We start from the raw sequence: 20,763 nt of genomic DNA, 5'->3' as shown, positions 1-20,763 counted from the left end.
ACATCTATTTTATGTATTGAAAACGAAATCTAATATATGTATTGACCTATACATCTATTTTATGTATTGAATAATACGTCAAATATACATATTGTCCAATACATAAATTTGATGTATTGAATAATATGTCTATTTTATGTATTGACCTATACATCTATTTTATGTATTGGAAACTAAATCTAATTTATGCATTGACCTATACATCTATTTTATGTATTGAAAACTAACTCTAATTTATGTATTGATTGAACATAAATATGTCACACTATTTCATCTATTTTATGTATTTCATACAAATATCTCATTTAAATAAGGTACCTCATTTATACATGTTGCCTAATACATCTAATTTTATGTATTGACAAACACATCTATTCCATGGATAGAAATACAAATCTCAGTACCCTTTTTTGAATTATTTAAATAATAATAAAATAATTCAAAAAAAGGTACTGAGATTTGTATTTCTATTTATATTACAAGTAGCCCTATACAGAAAAGACATATATTTCATGTATTGTGTGAAACATTTATTTACATAGGTACACAGTTTTGTATCATCAATAACATTTTTCATTCAATTCCATATCATAAAATAGCCTTGAACCAGTAGTTGATAAGATCAGGTGTTAGACTCCCCATTAGATACATAGGTTTCATTAGATAGATTAGAGTTCCACATTATCTCTATATTTATATATAATGAAAGGGAGTAGAGTGAATGCTAGAAAAATGTAGTCTATAATTAGCTGTTATTGGTTCAAGGTTGTTTTAATGAATGAATTGCATGATAAATTTGATAGTGGACACAACTATTATGAGCAGGCATTTCCAGTGAAATTTGAGAAAATATGGTAATAAGGCGAGCAAAAAAACAGTAGAATACAGCTTGAAAATACATATTTATTTAAATAATAAATTCAGTGAAACGTATTATTTTTTGTAGATTTTTTTAGATTATAAATTCTGGTTCCAGACTGCCGGAACCACTCCTTCATCCGTATTTCAAACAGCTTGCTGGTAAAGTCTGTATGCGACGCAGCAACAACTTCTGAAACAGAATTTTACAATGTGTTACTACTATACACAGCTTTCATTGAATCGCGCACATTCATTCTAACATGTATGAAAATGGAGAGGTTTTTATAATTGTTGTGTGGCTACTACAAAATATCATCAGTAATTACCTAATTAATTAATTTATTTATTGGATAGAGTAAACAATACAGAGTCGGAAAAGAAAAACAGGCTATTGCCCAAAACTTCTTCAATTTCCTAATTTCGTCTGAAATTGTCCAAATATTATGTAGGTTATGTCCATTTCAATTATTTATACACTAAGGGCCGGTTTCCAAGCTCGGAAACAAACTAGAAAATTGAACCCAAAATACAATAAAGAGAAAATAGTGTAAAGTTTCAGCTATTTTTAATTATTTAGAAATGTTTAATTTCGTCTGAAAAAACGTTTTCAATTATAGAAATGAGAAAATAAAAACTGCGACTACGCCCCGTTTTGCAAAGCTAATTTTCTGACTCTAGCTGTTTAAAGTCTAGAACAATTTATCGATGAATAGGCCATAAAATCGCTATGAAACAATGAAAAATCAGTAACATAGCGGTTTTAGCCCTACTACAATTAAAATTCATCAAGAACTTATTTTTAAATAATCATATCTATAATTTATGTGAATTTACATAGATTATATATCAATTATGAGACGTATATTATATGTAAATGATTTACTTCCAGTATACATTCAATTTATTCACGAATAGGCTATGAAATTGCTATGAAACAATGAAAAATCAGTAACATAGCGGTTTTACCCTTACTACAATTAAAATTCATCAAGAACTCATTTTTAAATAATCATATCTATAATTTATGTGAATTTACATAGATTATATGTCAATTTTGAGACATATATTTTATGTGAATGATTTACTTCCAGTATACATTCAATTCATTCACGAATAGGCTATAAAATTGCTATGAAACAATGAAAAATCAGTAACATAGCGGTTTTAGCCTTACTGCAATTAAAATTCATCAAGAACTTATTTTTAAATAATCATATCTATAATTTATGTGAATTTACATAGATTATATGTCAATTTTGAGACATATATTTTATGTGAATGATTTACTTCCAGTATACATTCAATTTATTTAGAAATGTTTAATTTCGTCTGAAAAAACGTTTTCGATTATAGAAATGAGAAAATAAAAACTGCGACTACGCCCCGTTTTGCAAAATCCATCCTTTTTTCTTGGCATTCTTATTGTTGATATTTTTAGCTACAGAGGTTACAAAAGAATTTACAGCAGCCATGTTAAGAAATCTAAAGAATAAAGCTGATGGCCATCTCTTGCTGGGTTTTCTGGTTGTATTATAATTAGCACACTTTAGATCTACTCCACCTTTTGTGTTTTTGTAATCTAGTATGATAGATTCCCTGTATCTTTGTCGATTTCTCCTTTATCATGCATAGTCAACTTGAAGACTAACAGTTTTGTGTTTTTTTCATGAAATATGAGATGATAGCAGTTGTCTTGAAATGCAAATAAAAATGATCCTTTTCCTCTTTTTTTATTAGGAAGAAACTTAGGTGGTATCTCAGGCTCATTTTTTCACTGTACTCAGCAAAGTTTTTTTTTTTTTTATCACATTACTATTGCTATCTAGTCTTGAGACTAATGAGCAAATTTTATCAAACCTAATTTACTAATTGTATATAATATGGACTACAGTGAAACTCTCTTTAGAATTTCTTACTGCTACCTACTAATAATTATTATGTACATCTATTAACTGTACTACTGAAGCTAGATTTCACTCAATCACTGATCTGCTTTTTCACTAGACACCACTTTCACTGCACACCAATTCAAATGGTTCCCTTCTTTTCAGTCTCCGCACCAACCCTCCGTTGTCTAGCAGCTGGATTGCTTCGACGTTCGTGTGTTGGTGGAGCCGTTCTTCATGACTTTCTGCATACCTTTGAATCTCTATTGAATCTATTATTTTTTCAAGGTACATTGCAAGCTCTAATATGTATAGAAATTGCCTGTTGTCAAATTTCTATTGATGCCCTTTGGATCTACTGAACGCTTTACAACATCAATTGTTTTGTTTGATGTGCCAAAAGGCCTTGCAACTTGTTTACCATACTATGTTACAAAATAAAAAACATAGAAAGTTTTGGCATCACACATAGAATACATTTCCAGCCCATATTCTACAGGCTTGTTAGGCATGTACATAAAAAAGCTGCAGCGACCTCTGAATTGGTCGATTTAAGATTTTTTGGAAAAACATCATCATTGCAAACTGAAGAGTATAGATAAGAATTGACTTGTTGGAACCACGCCAATGTATTTCCCTTCTAGTTTTCATTTCTTTTTCCAAAGATCAAGTTTCTTAGATAATGGACCTACCGTGTCCCAGACTGGCTACCACTACTAATGTAAAAACTGTAGTTCTTCCAGGCTATGTTACTGAAATAATAGCTGTTGGCTATATGTGTAAAGTTACAACATAACAACCTTCAAAACTTTGAAATATTTTTTGTATAGAATTCAAATACATTATTACATGATATAATCTTAACTCATTCCATTTTCTATACACATGAAAACGTGACTCAATTCTCTTCGAATATATGTTACCTACCTCAAGGTACGTTTTCGTTTATGCGAAATTATCCTATGTCAACCGCGACTGGGTCGGGCTCAATTTCAGATAGCTGAAAATCAGCGGTCGACTGCGGATGAAACGTTTTCGTTTGCACGGCTGGGTCGCAATGTCACCAACCTAAGCCAAGGCTACAATAAAATTATTCTTCTCTCTCAACAGTTTTATCTGCCGTGACTTTTCCCAAATTTTGTTTTTCTTGATTATGTTTATATTCATGATGTTTGTGATCAAATAAAATCCTGTATTCTCTGATATTTTCAATCAATTTTCCATCATCAACTTCACTAAACCTTCTAGTCATTTTTTAATTAATCCCGATCTTTTCTTTGACTGTTGCCTGCTGGCTCTTCTGTGAGATATTTGAGGCTAGAATTCCCTGCAGATGGCCGATAAACTGCTTCTCAAGGAGTGCTGCCGCAATCAATCGCGTACGAAGTTTGGTCCACAGTGAAAAATTTGCATAAACGAAAACGCTCCTATGATTTAACACAGAAGCAGTAGGCCATTTTGTTCGAGCCCGACCCGATCGCGGTTGACGTGGGATAAGTTTGCATAAGTTACATACGGCACCAGTTATATTTTCTCCTCCCAAATTTACTTTCTTGAATCTGTACTCTTAGGCTAGTTACACACACATCGATTTTTGGTCGTACGATATTTTGTCGTCACTATGAATTCTATGAGATTAAACGGAACTTGGCAAACATCATATGTTTGAAATCATCTGTTCAATCTAATAGGATTTATAAGGACGGTAAAATATCGTACGACCAAAAATCGATGTGTATGTAACTAGCCTTAGGCTAGCTACACACATATTATTATCATATTTTGATCATATAATCAAACATCAACTGTCCAAATTCCAATGGTGGCTCTATGAAATGAATAGGTGATTAGAAACACATCCATCAACAATTTTTATTGTAGGACGCCGTGTTGTAGTCGTCTCTTGTCTCGACTAAACATGACTGCCTTGTAGTGGTCGTTCATTGGTCGTGAATACAGTGGCGCATGTGATCTGGCATGTCTGAGAATGTAGTTTGCTGAAGAGTTTGAGAGTGTGAAGCTTTGGAAGGAGGTTGTTAAGTGGTAGGTTTTGTGAAGGTAGTGTGTTTGAGGGTAGTGAGTTCGAGTATGAGAAGCTTCAGAAGGTGGTTGAATGTTAGGAGGTTGTGTGAAAGATACTTCATTGGATTCATCATTGAATTCTTCATTAGATTCTTCATTGGATTCTCATTGGATGCTTCATTGGATTCTTCATAAGATTCTTCATTGGATTCTTCATTGGATTCTTCAATAGATTCTTCATTGAATTCTCCATTGAATTCTTCATTGGATTCTTCTATAGATTCTTCATTGGATTCTTCGATAGATTCTTCATTGGATTCATCGATAGATTCTTCATTGGATTTGTCATTGGATTCTTCATTAGATTTTTCAATAGATTCTTCATTAGATTCTTCATTGGATTCTTCTATAGATTCTTCATTAGATTCTTCTATAGATTCTTCATTTGATTCTTCAATAGATTCTTCATTGGATTCTTCGATAGATTCTTCAGTGGATTTGTCATTGGATTCTTCATTAGATTCTTCAATAGGTTCTTCATTAGATTCTTCATTAGATTGTTCTATAGATTCTTCATTGGATTCTTCTATAGATTCTTCATTGGATTCTTCTATAGATTCTTCAATAGATTCTTCATTGGATTCTTCAATAGATTCTTCATTGGATTCTTCAATAGATTCTTCATCAGATTCTTCATTAGATTCTTCAATAGATTCTTCATTGGATTCTTCATTAGATCCTTCAATAGATTCTTCATTGGATTCCTCATTCAACGCTTTTGGATTTTCAGCTGCAAGTGTGTCATCCAAACTGTCAGCTGTACTTCTTGTCCAGTCAAGGATATTGAGGGAAAAGATTGGAAATAATTTTCGACCCCCAGTTCCAATAGGCAAGTCTTCTGATAGAATCCACTCAGGTGGTTTGGAGGATTCTTCTTTGAGTGCACTATACTATTGATTATTGAATGTAATATCTGAAATTATACTAAACGATGAATATACTAAAACTGGATACTGTAAAAATAGCATGGTTAATATTGATAATGTAATTCTATTGATTATAGAAAATCACAACAAATAAAAAAACACTAATTCACTTGAACTAAAAGTAGGGTCCATACACCATGGTTTGTGAAAATGCACAAACAATGTTCACTTGAGTGAATCTCGTTCATGCTCCACTGTTTGATGAGTGTTTTCTGTTCCTAATATTGGAAAATTATGTTGACTGACTCCACCGCTTACATGCAATGTTTACTAATCGCTATGATCGAGATTTGCTTCAAGTAAATGTCTGATCACCAATCTTTCACTATTTACCTTCCAAAAACCATAGTGTTGAAAATGTTACTTTGCGGCAGAAGGAGCTCCAACATGGATGATAAAACATGAATATTGAATAAATTGAGTTCAACTGACGTCTGTAAAACATCACCAGTTGTACTATTTGAAGTTGGGAGGCTCTTTTGAAAATCGAATGTATTCAAATACGGCAAAAGGCTGTACAGAAATGACGTATTGCAATCTGGATTCTGTTCCGGCTGCCGCAGGGCTTTCAGCATTTGGATTTCAAGGTCATCAATCTTTTGTCTTTTCTCATTCGCTATTCTCTCAGTTCTTGGGACAATTCTTGGTAAACTTCTTCATTGAATTCTTCGTTCAACGCTTCTGGATTTTCAGCTGCAAGTGTGTCATCCAAACTGTCAGCTGTACCTCTAGTCCAGTCAAGGAAAGGTTATAGAAGGAAAAGATTGTAGACAATTTTCGACCCCCTCAGGGGGGCCTAAGAATAGGCAATTCTTCTAATAGAATCAACTCAGGTGGCCAGGAGGACTCTACTTTGAGTGCACTATACATACTATTGAATGTAATATCTGAAATTATACTAAACAATAAATATACTGAAACTGGATACTGTAAAAAAGCACTAGTTGTGGATAAGGTTGTTGATCGGATAAAGAGGATTGTTACTTTATTTCTTAGCGCGCTGCCTTACCTGCTGGGCTGTCTTGGTTTTCATAGCATTAGCGACAGCAATTGAGTAGCTCTTGGGGTTTCCCTTTTTAGCAAGATAATCTTTAAGGTACTGCGCTTCATCCTCTGTCCAGGAATTTGGTTTACCAGGAGGTCTTTTCTTGGCTGCCTCAATTAGTATCATTTTATTTCTTCGCGCAGGATGACAATGCTTGATATGCTGAGACAAGCCTGTATTCGTATTGAAACGCATTTCACAGTTCCTCTCCTCACAGATGAAGTCACCAGTGTAAATCTTCGGCCCATTACATAGTGGTACATGGCACGATATTGCATGATAAGTGGCACATTTATCATTGCCACATTGCTCGTATCTAAGCCGGCATATGTTATTCTAAGCCGGCTCCAGACATGCATCATTCCCCAAACACCGAGCAGCGACTCGCCGAATGGCTAGTAGTGTGGATGGATGTTTGTCTATTCAGCAAGCAGCGAACATTCGTGCTCGTTGATTTAGCCGGCTCCAGACATGTGACATTCGGCGAACACCTAGCATACTTGCCGAATCACGAGTAGTGTGGATGGATGTTTGGTATTCGGCAAGCAGTGAACATTCGTGCTTGTTGTTTTCCCGGTCGGTGTGGGACTTTTGCACACATCAAAGTGGACGAATGTTCATGTGAAATGTACATACCATATGTTAATATAGAACTATAATCTAGAGATACTACCTCTCTGAAACAGATGGTTAAATTTGGTAACTAAAATAATACCCAGTCCAATTTTGTAAGGTTGGCATTAAGTTGAGGAATGTTTCTAAACAAGATTTGAGTTCTGTCAAGTGCAATTTTTCCAAAATTAGATTTTTCATTGTTTTTAATTAATTCTCTAACTATGAATGTTAAATCATATCAAATAATCAATTATCAAACAAGTAGAAAATATTTAATTTCTTGCAGTATGATATTATTTTGTAAAAAATCACTATCTGAGAATATAGATTAGAATAAAACAAACAATTTTACATTTGGATAGATTGATAGTAAAACTTCCGTAAAAACATGAAACAAACTTTAAATTCACAAAATACAGAATAAAACCACTTGAATTTTGAGCTCGAAAATATCACGTTCACCTTAGCTACATAACAGCTGTTTCATGTTGACAGTAGATGACATTCAGTTGACGAGTATTTGCTATTCCCAAAACGAGCAAGTGCTCGGAAAACCACGCTTGTGTGTAGATGTGTGCTCGTTAATCGGCAAATAATATCAAGACAAATAGTTCGCTGCTTGCTGAATGACGCATGTCTGGAGCCGGCTTTATATTTGTTATGCTCTCTCAGAGAATGGTTTACAAGACCCTCACTTTTACCAGCCGCTTCAAAGAACAGGTCACAAAATGTGCATTTTTGTGGTTCAAATAGGAATGTGATTCCTATGGTAATGCGGTTGACGTCATTTTCCTTATGTTCGACATTAAGTTTTAACCGGTGTTACAGCTTTCTTCGTCAATTCATTATTTCATGCTTGATTTCTTTCCGAAACCGTTGCAAATCTGCTTGGGTGAAATTAAACTCCTTTGGTCTGGCTAGGAACTCCATAAACTTGCACATGAAAACACCAAATCATATCCGTTCATTTGTCGTGGCCCTCATTTCATACCACCTTCTCTCACCATAGCCTACTCTTTTGGCTTCCCATGTTAAATAGTCATGTTTTCTGCCAAGTATTATTTTCTCATCACTTCCATTCAGGCTGTCATAGTACGTAAGCTTTTGTGATTGTCCAGTGAAACTAGACTTCAATGGCTACGATAAAAGATTGGCATAAGCACCAATTATAGTTTGAATATTTCGCCAGGTTCGTCGAATGTATTCAAATACGGCAAAAAGCTGTACAGAAATGACATATTGAATTCTATAAATGCTGTTCCGGCTGCTTCAGGGCATTCAACATTAGATTTCAAGGTCATCAGTCTTTCGTCGTTTCTTACTTGCTATTCTCTCAGTTCCTGGACAATTCTTGGTTCAATGAATTCAGTGACCACCTCTTCATTGAATTCTTCGTTCAACGCTTCTGGATTTTCAGCTGCAAGTGTGTCATCTAAACTGTCAGCTGTACTTCTAGTCCAGTCAAGGAGAGGTTATAGAAGGAAAAGATTGTAGACAATTTTCGACCCCCTAGTTCTATTAGGCGATTCTTCTAATAGATTCCACTCAGGTGGTCAGAAGGACTCTACTTTGAGTGCACTAGTACTCAAATTCAAATGTATTTCTCAAAAAACACACTCAAATATAGTAATAAATAATATTACATCATTATTACTGATGTGTAATATTTGACTCGACAAGAGGTCCAATCTACATAGATTCGTCCCTTATTAATTATTTTTTCTCGTCGAATATCAGGAGGACATTCGATTACTTACCCAATGGGTGTACTCTCACTCTTTTTTACCAATTTGAATTCTTTATCAAATTTTTCTTTATTTACTGGTTTTGAGAAATTCCTGTTGAAAATTTCTAGACTTAAATCACTCTGGCTCAATTCTTTAGATACATTATATATAATTACTCTAGGTTTTTTCAATGAAGGAGTACTAATTTCGAAATCTTTATCATAACTCTTTGATGCACAGAAATTTTTGGTGAGGTTTTTTCTTGAAATAACTACGTATTTATTCTATGTCTAGTGACCTTAATAAATGATAATATGGTGTGAATTTTTTTTCACTAGCCAGGATTTATGCAAATGGGTGGTATCCCATATACCACCATGCATGAACTGCCGGTCTCTAGAGATGGTACATAAAAAGTACCACCTATGAAATTTCATATAAGAACAAGTTCAAAAATATATATCACTGATATTAGTGATCAATCCTGATATTGGAGAGGGTGCAACTCATAGAATAATTAAATAAAAAACTTTTTCAAATGAAATTTAATTTAAAAATAAAAGAACTCAACTTGACTCACCATTATTATACTGTACACTCAATTATTACTGATGATAATTATTGAGAGATTACTTATACTCAAAACAATGTAACTTTTCATCTCCTATGAAATAAGTCAAAACAGTTTTTTGTTCCTCGAAGACACAATGGGACCTTACAAACCGAGCATAGCCACATTGATCTCACTTTAGTGCTGCAAAGGGCACATTGACGATATGTCCCTCGTTCAGGCTGGTGCTCTGAAGCATGAGTTCTCACATCCTGTGGGACTGAAGGTTTTTGTTTCTTCAACTCCACTACACTTTTTGATGAACGACGATGTGACGATTGATCAGATGCCTTGATTGAAGGACCAATCCCAAAGAGATCTCCCTCCGAAAATCTTTCAATGTTTTCTTCTCAATTCCCAACTCGGTCCATATTATAAAAGCATTTATTATTGATGCATCAATAAAATGCCAGAATATCCTGTGCCACCACTTCTTACTCTTTCTATCAATAGAATAGTATTTCTTCATCTGATCGAACATATTGACCTTGTTCATGTGACAATTGTAGTCCTTCAGAGCTTCAGGATTTTATTCACAATCCCATCTTCCTCTTTCCTGGGTACTGTAGTCGCCTGTGCAGGGTTGTGGAAATTCGACAGTAAATTGACACACCTTTTATCCTTCCACTTCATCATTGAAATCCCAGAGTTACTTATTTTCCAGTCAATTTCACCTCTGGCCAGCATTTTGTCTGCTTTCAACATTGGAAGATGCGTTCGGTTTGCCTGGACAGTGCCACATGCATAGAATTTCTTTTCAAGAAGTTGCATCATCAAGTTATAACTATTGAAATAATTATCAAAACCTGAGAATTCGTCCGTCAAGCTGAGTACAACTCGAGCCCCAAGGTTTTTCTCCACAACATTGCTGTTTTCCCTGTATACACTTCAAATTTAAAATTATATCCATTTTGTGCACCTTTTTTATGGGCTTGTCCTTCATATATTGCTTGAGGGAACTCCTACCTTTGAATTTTATCATTGCCTCATCAACAGCCATCACTTTTCCAGGATTATATGCTTCTTTGAATGTTTATGCTTCTCAGACAACGAGTTCAAAAATGGTCTTACTTTATACAATTTATCATAATCAGCAGATCCTCTTTTACTGCATTATCATTCAGATGGATGTTACTAAGAAGCCATCCAAATCGGTTTACCGTCATGAGACTTGAAATATACTCATCATTCAATTCGGGGGCACTGGACCAATAGTCTCTGTAGGATGGGTAGCGTTTTATCCCCATTAGAATATTTATTCCTATGAATGTCTTCATTTCATTGACAGTGGTTGGAACAAAATTTTTCCCAAATTGTGTAAAAAGTTCATCAGTAAACAATGAACTAAACATTTTCACAGGAGTTTCATGATCCATATCCATGATTTTCTGACTAGGACCAGTATATTCATGAAATTCTTCTGCTGGTTGCAAATTATCAACATTGTTTGTCCAAATGGGCTCCAAAATAGCTTGATGCCTGTGCTCACCTTCAGCCGCCAAGTCAGCTTGTTGTTCATCTTCTGCAGCTGTTATATCACCATGTTGCTCACCTTGGTCGTCTTCAGCATCATCTTCTGCAATAACTCCATCCATATGTTCATTTGGGTCAAAATCAGGGTCATCATCGATCACCGATTCAGAGTCAGAAGGTATTTCGTCCACCAGTATTCTTTCAATCTCGCTGTCTTTTAATCCTCTTCACTCCATTTCAGTAGAATCTGTGAAAAGACAAAAAAAAATTAGTATCAAAGTATGCTCAACTCATATAAAATAATATTCATTATTAAACAGAAATATGAGCTTTACATTATCAATTCTAAGACTATGAGATGTATATATTTTAGATGGAATAGTTTTGGGCCAAGCCTGTTGTTCCTTCCCAATCATATTTATATGATTTGTGATTGTACCCACAAATTAATAAATATTCTAGAGAATACTAATACTGTTAATTCTGAAGAATATAGCCACAAACGTTGCATAATCATGGCAGAAGTTATGATTGAATTGCAAATGTAAATCCAGTAACTAGGAAAAAATATAACTGAATGAACTGAATAATAAGCTTTGCATTATTACTTTCAAGGCTATGTAATGTATACATTTGGAAGAATACTAATAATGTAAGTTATAAAGAATATAAACATAAAATTTGCATAATTATGGCAGATATTAAAATTTTTATACAATTCAATTCAATATTCATTCAATCCTTGACCAGTCTTTACAATGGATAGATTTCGTCTTAGAAATTAAAACAAACGTTCATAACCAAATATTGGTTAAATTATTGATATTGGGATCAGCAAGAACAAAATTCTTTAAACCTACAGGGTTTGGTTTTCCTGGAACATGCTGTTTAATGTTAGAGTGTCCAGTAAAGGGAACCATTTGTTCATCAATGGAAAGTTGAGTTCTTCGACACATCTTGTAGCAGCCACCTTTTACAGAGTCAAGGAAAGGCCTCACCTTCCAGAGTTTATCTTCATCTTTTCTTGTTTGCGGTACAGTGAGGTCATTGACAACCTTTAAATTATTTCTTATTTCTCTGAATCTCTCCCTAGGCATTGTTTCTGAAATTGCTGGGACTCTACATGTTTTCTCCCAATACATTCTTATTCTGGGATATCCCAAAACACTCATAAGAATATTCATCCCAAAAATTTCTTCATTTGAGTTTTGGTGACATTCAAATGTTTGTTTTTTTGTAGATGGTAACGGATGTTTGTGTTTTCAACCATATTATCAAACATTTCTTTAGTCAAATATTGCTCAAAGTATTGAATTGGAGTCCAATCTCTTCTGTTCTGAGCCCCAGTGTCCTCTTCTTCTTCTCTCAGAGTTATTAAAGACTGGAATGTTGATTGCCTCTCCCAGTCATTTCGTTTGTCATTCAAAACAAACGTCTGCTGTTCTCTGCAAATGTTCTGCTGTTCTCTCCTCAGACTGCGTTGTCTAGAAGAACCAGCAATTGTTTCATCAGGTTGTCTAGAAGGACGAGCAATAGGCTTAGCAGGTGATGAAGAGTTAGGATTGGTGATTGATGATTGATGAGTCAGGATTGAAGTGGCTACTTCTTCATCTTCTTCTTCTTCTTCTTCTTTTGGTGGTGGTGGAGGATCGGAATCAGGAAAGGGTTCTCTGGATGATGTCAGAAAATTATCATCCTCTTAATCCCCCTCATTGTCCTCAAACTCTGATATGTTTCCATTCTCGATCAAGGTGAGGATGTCATCTACTGAATATTTAGATCCATCTGTTGAAAAAACAAACAAACAAATTTTACAAATAAGTAAATTAATAATCTAAACCAATATAATCTAAATTATTTTTCAAGTTTTCAACAGTTTCTCTTTGGTGTAATGATTTAATTTATTTTTTCATCAACCTTCCTAATTCAAAATTTTTAAATGACTTTTCCTGGATCAAAAATTATGTGCTGAAACAGTAATGTATTTTAATAACCTCATTTTGGACATTATAAAAATTTGGGAAAGAAATGATACAGGCTCAGCCTAGTTTTTCCTCCCTGGTCATAATATCATTATGAATATAGTATTTTGTACAATAAATGAATAAAAATAAAATATTTTTATTGGGTGTCAATATGATGACAGATTTGAGAAATATTTAGCTGTGTGATCCCACCAGAATCATTGGTAATATTTTAGATGAATATTGTATTATTCATTTGTGGATGAATAATACGACCTTGAACAATTATTTCTCATATAACTTTTATTTTCAAAGAATAATGTTATTTAAAAAATTTAGAAGAAGAAAAACAAATAGTTGCACTCGTTTTGTTGTTCTGAACGTTTTGTAGAGGTTAGGTTAGAGGTTAGAGGCTGGTGTCCACAAGTGTGGACAGTTTTCAAACAAACACTGACATTAGTTGATTGCAAGAAATTACAAATAATGCAATACTAATCCATTCTAAACATTTGGTAATGTATGAAAAACATCAATTACTCTTTTAAAACATAAAGAAAACAACTTACCTGGCCTTAGAAGATTGCTATCCATTTTTCAAAGTTTGTCTGCTTTGACATCAAACAAAAATCATGGACTACTGATGATTATCCAAGCGACCACTAGAATGCGTTCTAGAAGGTCCACGGATGTGTACACACAGGTTCATATCCCCAGAAAATGTGAGGAAGCTTTCTTATTGGTTGAAAAAAAGAGTCCACAGATGTGGACACTCAAATTGCCTTGGGTCGATAGGGAGGGGGAATCAATTCTGGCTCTAGGCCGTTAGAGGTAATAGATTCTATTAGATTGAACATAACTTTATCATACACATGATGATCATATGTGTTTGACAAGTTCCCTTCAATCTAATAAAATCGATAAGGATTAAGTTGATAACATTTTGTTAATAACCCTGATGTAACTCTGTTGTACTTATTAGGAGCATTTTTGACCGAATGTAGTGAAGTCTATGTTTCAACTTGATTTGCTTTTGTCTGTCTGTATGTAACACAATAATTATTATGGCCAAATGCGTTGTTAGAATTCAATGTGATTTGGCAGGGATACTCCTTTTTCAACTGTGTGTCAATGTATACACAAAGTTTTTTGGAATTTTGAATTTTAAGGATAATATGAGATAAAAAGTAATTCATCCATACTCTGATATCACTATATATAATATCATTTACTTTGAAGATAGGATCAATCAGACTATAGAATTATTCATAATCAATCAGCTGACAAGTGAATTATTATTTTATTTCATGCATTACACATATGCCTGGCCGTGTCTATTTCTACAAGGTAGGATTTCAATATTCTTTATGACCCATGCCCATTAGTATCAATATTCTCATATTTGAAAAACGAATTTAATAGGTGATTGAAAACAAATAAAAAATTATTAAATGAACTGAATAATGCCGAAGAAATGATAATATTCTTGATTGAAAAAAAATAATTTTAAAATAGTTGAGAAATATTTTTATCAGATGGAAGATTATCACGAAACTGGATAAATCATCATATGGGATACAAATTCAAACGTGAACTGAGTTTATGAGCATAATTGAGTTTTTGATCTTGGAGAAAACAAATAACAGTTTTAAGAGTAAACTATGTTTCAACTGTGAATTTATTGTGATTCAACTGAATCAACAACTGGAACAGGTGACATCAGATACTTGTGGATGAGAAAACTGTGTGAGGTCTACTGTTCACAGAGCTACTAGTAGGAATATGATGCTTTTCCAAGTTGAATAGCTTCTATTCAACCAACAAGCATTGGTAAAAGAAAATGAAAAAATAAAACTCACAAACAAACAATTTCAAAACAATAAATTGATAATAAATTTCGAATAAAAGTACCTAGTAATTCAGATCATGCCATCAATTTCCAGCTCATCATGTTCATCTTCAATCTCTATCTCTTTATTCGTATCATTAGGGTTGTATAAAGTCCCTGCTTCCTTACAGAATTCAATGAATTTATCAACTTCTCTCAGCTTACAGGATTTTAAAAATAAATATTTTGACAAGTATCCAGGGAAAAATGCTTTTTTTCTATGGTAGCGCGGCAAACTTGATTTTACTGCACTCCATGTTGCTTCAATTTTGTTGGTGTGAGCACCTGAATCAGGGTCCTCAAAATTAATTGAATGATTGACCTTCAGGTGCTCAAATCCTTCATCCTTTAAACAATCATATGCCTTCCAATAGTCAGATACTATTGTTGTACCCTCTTCAACAAATTCTTTTATAATAGGTATTAGAGTTTCAGATGTTCTGTTCTCCACAGCAACCATGAAACATTCCCCAGACGTTTCATCAATTCCTCCAAATACCCATTGCTCTTCAACAAGACAGCCCCTGTTATATTTTCTCTGCCCAAACTTGCTTTCATCAATCTGAACTCTTCTGCCTGGGCCACCAATCTTTTGCTTTCTAATTACCATTGTATCAAAATGTTACCTCTCGGCAAAAAGAGCTCCAATTGTCTACAGTTTGGCAAGCCATATGCAATTCTTCACTAATCAGCCGGGAAGAAACATTTTTCGTCCATAAATGGACAAAACCCAAAATCTTCCACAGCGGAAGATTTGAATTTGCAAAAAAAGTACCTGTTTGCAAACTTACCAAGTAATTGCATCTTTTTCTTTTTTGTTTCCGCACTACGACCTTGTGCCTACAGATCCATTTGTACCCATCAATACTTTGACAAATTTTCCGAAGCTTCATAACATTATCACAGTTGGAACATTTTATATATTTTTTCAAAATTCTCCAATCCATGCACTTGTCAATTAATGTTCCATCTCCCTTATCACTCCACTCTTTTAAAACCAACAAATTCACTTTAGCGGCCGCCATACTCACTTGTGCATTTGTGATCAAAATTGAAAATTTCCACCAATAATTTCTCATTGTTGTACCAACTACCAACACGTGAAATGACAAATATAATTCGAATAAATAATAAAATAATATAAATAATTTGATCATTTAAAAATTTTAACATTATAATTAATTTATTTTATTTGTATTCAAAAATAATGAAATATATTTTCATTAATTAAAATGTATACCGATATTGTCGGAGCTCGATACCGGTTTGCAGAACTACCGTGTCGATCTTGAAACTATCGATATTTATAAAAGAAACAGTTGATGTTGATCTCGATAATCAGTTTAATAGAAATGAATTTCTCAACCATAGTCTCTTGAATTTTTTATTTATTTGTTTATTCAAATTGCAATTTAAAGATTTTAATTTGATCCAATTAATTGAATATTAATTAAAATACATTGCAAGAATAATGAGATACACAGTGATTGATATCATTCGATCATTAGTAATCAGTTCTTCAAAATAAGGTTAGTTTTGAAACAGCTATTTATAATATTAAAATTGAATCAAATGGTATAAAAATATGCTAGCGCGCTTTATTTTGTCTTCCTCTTTCATTTAAAAAAACATTGAGTCGATATCTTCAATAATAACTGAGATAACAGAGGTAGCACACCGGCTAGAGCTTAGCCAATAACTGTTCCAATGTTGAAATGAAGCTGAAGATTATTTTTGAATTCATAAAAATAACATGAAGAGAAACATGCACCATAACCTCAAAAGTCCGGAATTGAAAACCATCTCACAATGAAATTCAATCAGCTGACATTGCGGAAACTGTGTAGCATCAATCAGAACATAATGTAAAGAGTAGCCTACCATAAGTAGTTGTGTGCTTCTACCACCATGCAGCACAGGAAAATTAATCAAAAAGGTGGTATAACTGCTATACCGCCATGCTTCAAGGAGTTTGTATCCTAGAACTTTTACCTTTTCCTCAGATGGGTCCATCACCAATATAACTCCACCTCCACGTACGTTTTCTATTTTCAATGATTTTTCTTTTGGAATTCTTTGTTTAAAGTTTCCCTGACTTTTGCACAGCTTTCACTATCACTTCCCGTTACCACTGCAGGCTCCACTATCATGATGTTCTTGCCCAGTCACTTGTTGCTGCTGCTGTTTATTTACTTTTATTGGTACTTGCACTACTTCTGCAAATGATCTTGTAGCAGTATCAGTGGGTGGCTGTCCTCTCTTGAAGTCCGATGAGAGCTTGTTCATGCTTTTTTCCAAGTTATCCAGTCTGCATAGAACTTCATTCTTTTCATTCTCCTGGGTTTTTTGCCTCGTTTCGACTCTGGTTATGATCAATGCCAGCTTCTTGCACACAGAACTGTATTGATTACAATTCGCTCGAGACAGCTTTTTTGTCTAATGTCTCACTGCCCCATTTAATGAGATCAGAGTAAAGATTGTGAAGAGTTCCCACGTCTTCCAGTAAACTCTGGTCCATGATTTTGCTCACATTCTAATCATCCTTGTTGTTGAAACTGCTTCTCTCCGAATTTTCATCTTGCTCCTCAAACTCTGGTGCTAGAAGAAGTGACAACTCCACCGGTGTACAGAATTGAGGTCCCGATCTATCCATAATTGAAGATTTTTATGAATATACACTTTAAAAACTTGAATACTTTTAAACTATTAATATTTAAAGACAATAATTTTATTATTGCTGAGGGCTAGAATGCTGTTAGCTAATTCTACAATATAGTACTATTAAATTTAATATCTGAAATTATACTAAACAATGAATATACTGGGACTGGATACTATAAAAAATAGCAATTTGCATCTTGACTATTGATTATAGAAAAACACAACAAATAAAAAAATCTAAACGATACAAAAACACTAATTTACTTGAACGACATCTACAAGAAGTAAGGTACATACACCATGGTTTGTGAAAATGCACAACTACTTCTACATCGTGAAGGAGAACTTGCATTTGAGTAGCGAAATCCAACCGTTGGGGGTAGTTATTTTCTTCTAACTCCTGGACACACACAATCTTGTAAGGATGAAACTTGAGATCCAGTTTCAAAATTTTCCGAACCGACTCACATCCTATGTGTAACGCAGATGAACGACCAGGACTCGTAGTCATTGCTGTTCTCACTCTGTAAATGTTCTCCAGACTCCTCATTGTTCATGTAGCGCTGGGTGGTTTTTTCTCCATAATGTTGCCTGTGGTCCAAAAAGTTGTAACCCATTTCATAATCGTTGGTCGGCTAGATACGGCTCCATGCCTTCCTATGTTAAAATGAATGCAAAAATCACACTGAACCGCTACCACTGACTCATTGATTCTTACATTAGAATCGTACGTAAACACGCGATGTTGAACAGTCCACGGCTCCATTGCAACTGAATAGCAGCAATGGCCACTGCTAGGGAGGTGAATGACTGCCCGCCCATCCCCCCCCCCATTTGCCAAGGCCGAGTACAGTTGCATCAAAAATGTAAATACTTCCCGTGGTCACCCGAAATTTATAAGTTTGTCTGAAACACTATAATTATGCTCAAAAAGTTAATCAGTGAACAATGAACTAAACATTTTCACAGGAGTTTCATGATCCATATCCATGATTTTCTGACTAGGACCAGTATATTCATGAAATTCTTCTGCTGGTTGCAAATTATCAACATTGTTTGTCCAAATGGGCTCCAAAATAGCTTGATGCCTGTGCTCACCTTCAGCCGCCAAGTCAGCTTGTTGTTCATCTTCTGCAGCTGTTATATCACCATGTTGCTCACCTTGGTCGTCTTCAGCATCATCTTCTGCAATAACTCCATCCATATGTTCATTTGGGTCAAAATCAGGGTCATCATCGATCACCGATTCAGAGTCAGAAGGTATTTCATCCACCAGTATCCTTTCAATCTCGCTGTCTTCTAATCCTCTTCTCTCCATTTCAGTAGAATCTGTGAAAAGACAAAAAGATATTAGTATCAAAGTATGCTCAACTCATATAAAATAATATTCATTATTAAACAGAAATATGAGCTTTACATTATCAATTCTAAGACTATGAGATGTATATATTTTAGATGGAATAGTTTTGGGCCAAGCCTGTTGTTCCTTCCCAATCATATTTATATGATTTGTGATTGTACCCACAAATGAATAAATATTCTAGAGAATACTAATACTGTTAATTCTGAAGAATATAGCCACAAACGTTGCATAATCATGGCAGAAGTTATGATTGAATTACAAATAATGTAAATCCAGTAACTAGGAAAAATATAACTGAATGAACTGAATAATAAGCTTTCCATTATTACTTTCAAGGCTATGTAATGTATACATTCGGAAGAATACTAATAATGTAAGTTATAAAGAATATAAACATAAAATTTGCATAATTATGGCAGATATTATAATTTTTATACAATTCAATTCAATTTTCATTCAATCCTTGACCAGTCTTTACAATGGATAGGTTTCGTCTTAGAAATTAAAACAAACGTTCATAAAATTTACAAAACTATCGAGATGGCATGTCAAGAGACAAATAAAACGAGTAATCACCTCTTCACTCAAGGAATAGAGTGGAAGTTTGAGGAGTAAGAATGTAAGCTGTTTGTCAATACTCCAGGAAACGCTAGATCAAGCATGGTGGTATAAGTTGAGTACCACCAAATATAAACCATAATTTTACAATAATAAAACCATAAAAAAGAAAATAAATATTACATACCTTATGTTTTGTTCATGTAATAACTGTTCCAATGTTGAAATGAAGCTGAAGATTATTTTTAAATTCATAAAAATAACATAAAGAGAGACATGCATCATAATCTCAAAAGTTCGGAATTGTAAACCATCTCACAATGAAATTCAATCAGCTGGCATTGCGGAAACTGTATAGCATCAATCAGAACATAATATGTTAAGAGTAGCCTACAATAAGTGGTTGTGTGCTTCTACCACCATGCAGCACAGGAAAATTAATCAAAAAGTTGGTATAACTGCTATACCATCATGCTTCAAGGAGTTTGTTTCCTAGAACTTTTACCTTTTCCTCAGATGGGTCCATCACCAATAACACTCCACCTCCACGTACATTTTCTATTTTCAATGATTTTTCTTTTGGAATTTTTTACACTGTTAATTTCACTTTTAATTTCATTTTTTGCTTCATCTTGTTTTTTAAATTCATTTTTTATACTTTTGTTTTGTTCTTCAAGAAACTTCATCAAGATATCCATTTTAGAATTACATTATAAAGTGAATCGCTAGATTGAGCAATAGAATTTTCAATGTTTTGTTGAGCATCATTGTTTGAATTATTGACTTGATCATTTGAATTATTATTTGAAATCTTTAAATTTGAATCATCAACTTCTTGTAGTTCAGGTTCATTACAATTCCTATCGTTTTGATTGGAAAAACCAACCAAATCTTCACCTAAGGATTCATTTGACTCTACTAGGGTTAAGTTCAGTTGTTCTTGCAACTCCATATCACTCGGATTCAATACAATAGTATCATTGGATGTATCAAATTCTTGCATTGTACTTTCCCTATCTTCTAATTCATCTACCACTATAGTATCTTTGGACACTTCAGATTCATGAATCAATTTTTCCATTTTGGTTGATGTCTTTGTCTTACTTC

General features: G+C 33.9%; 1 protein-coding gene across 1 annotated transcript; it reads right to left on the bottom strand.

The window, feature by feature from the left end:
* Positions 1-4,783: 4,783 nt before the first annotated feature.
* LOC111047628 (autophagy-related protein 11-like) lies at positions 4,784-18,352 on the bottom strand. The gene is made up of 5 exons (XM_039422555.1): positions 18,204-18,352; positions 12,623-12,895; positions 11,242-11,450; positions 6,765-6,973; positions 4,784-5,719 (listed from the first exon to the last, which is right to left on the bottom strand). The coding sequence occupies exons 1-5, from the start codon at positions 18,350-18,352 to the stop codon at positions 4,784-4,786; spliced, it is 1,776 nt and encodes a 591-aa protein (XP_039278489.1).
* Positions 18,353-20,763: the final 2,411 nt, after the last annotated feature.

This window comes from Nilaparvata lugens, chromosome 3 (assembly GCF_014356525.2).
Source record: "Nilaparvata lugens isolate BPH chromosome 3, ASM1435652v1, whole genome shotgun sequence".
Classification (NCBI taxonomy): Eukaryota; Metazoa; Arthropoda; class Insecta; order Hemiptera; family Delphacidae; genus Nilaparvata; species Nilaparvata lugens.
Note: the sequence above shows the minus strand (reverse complement) of the source record. Positions and strands in the feature narration are given on the sequence as shown.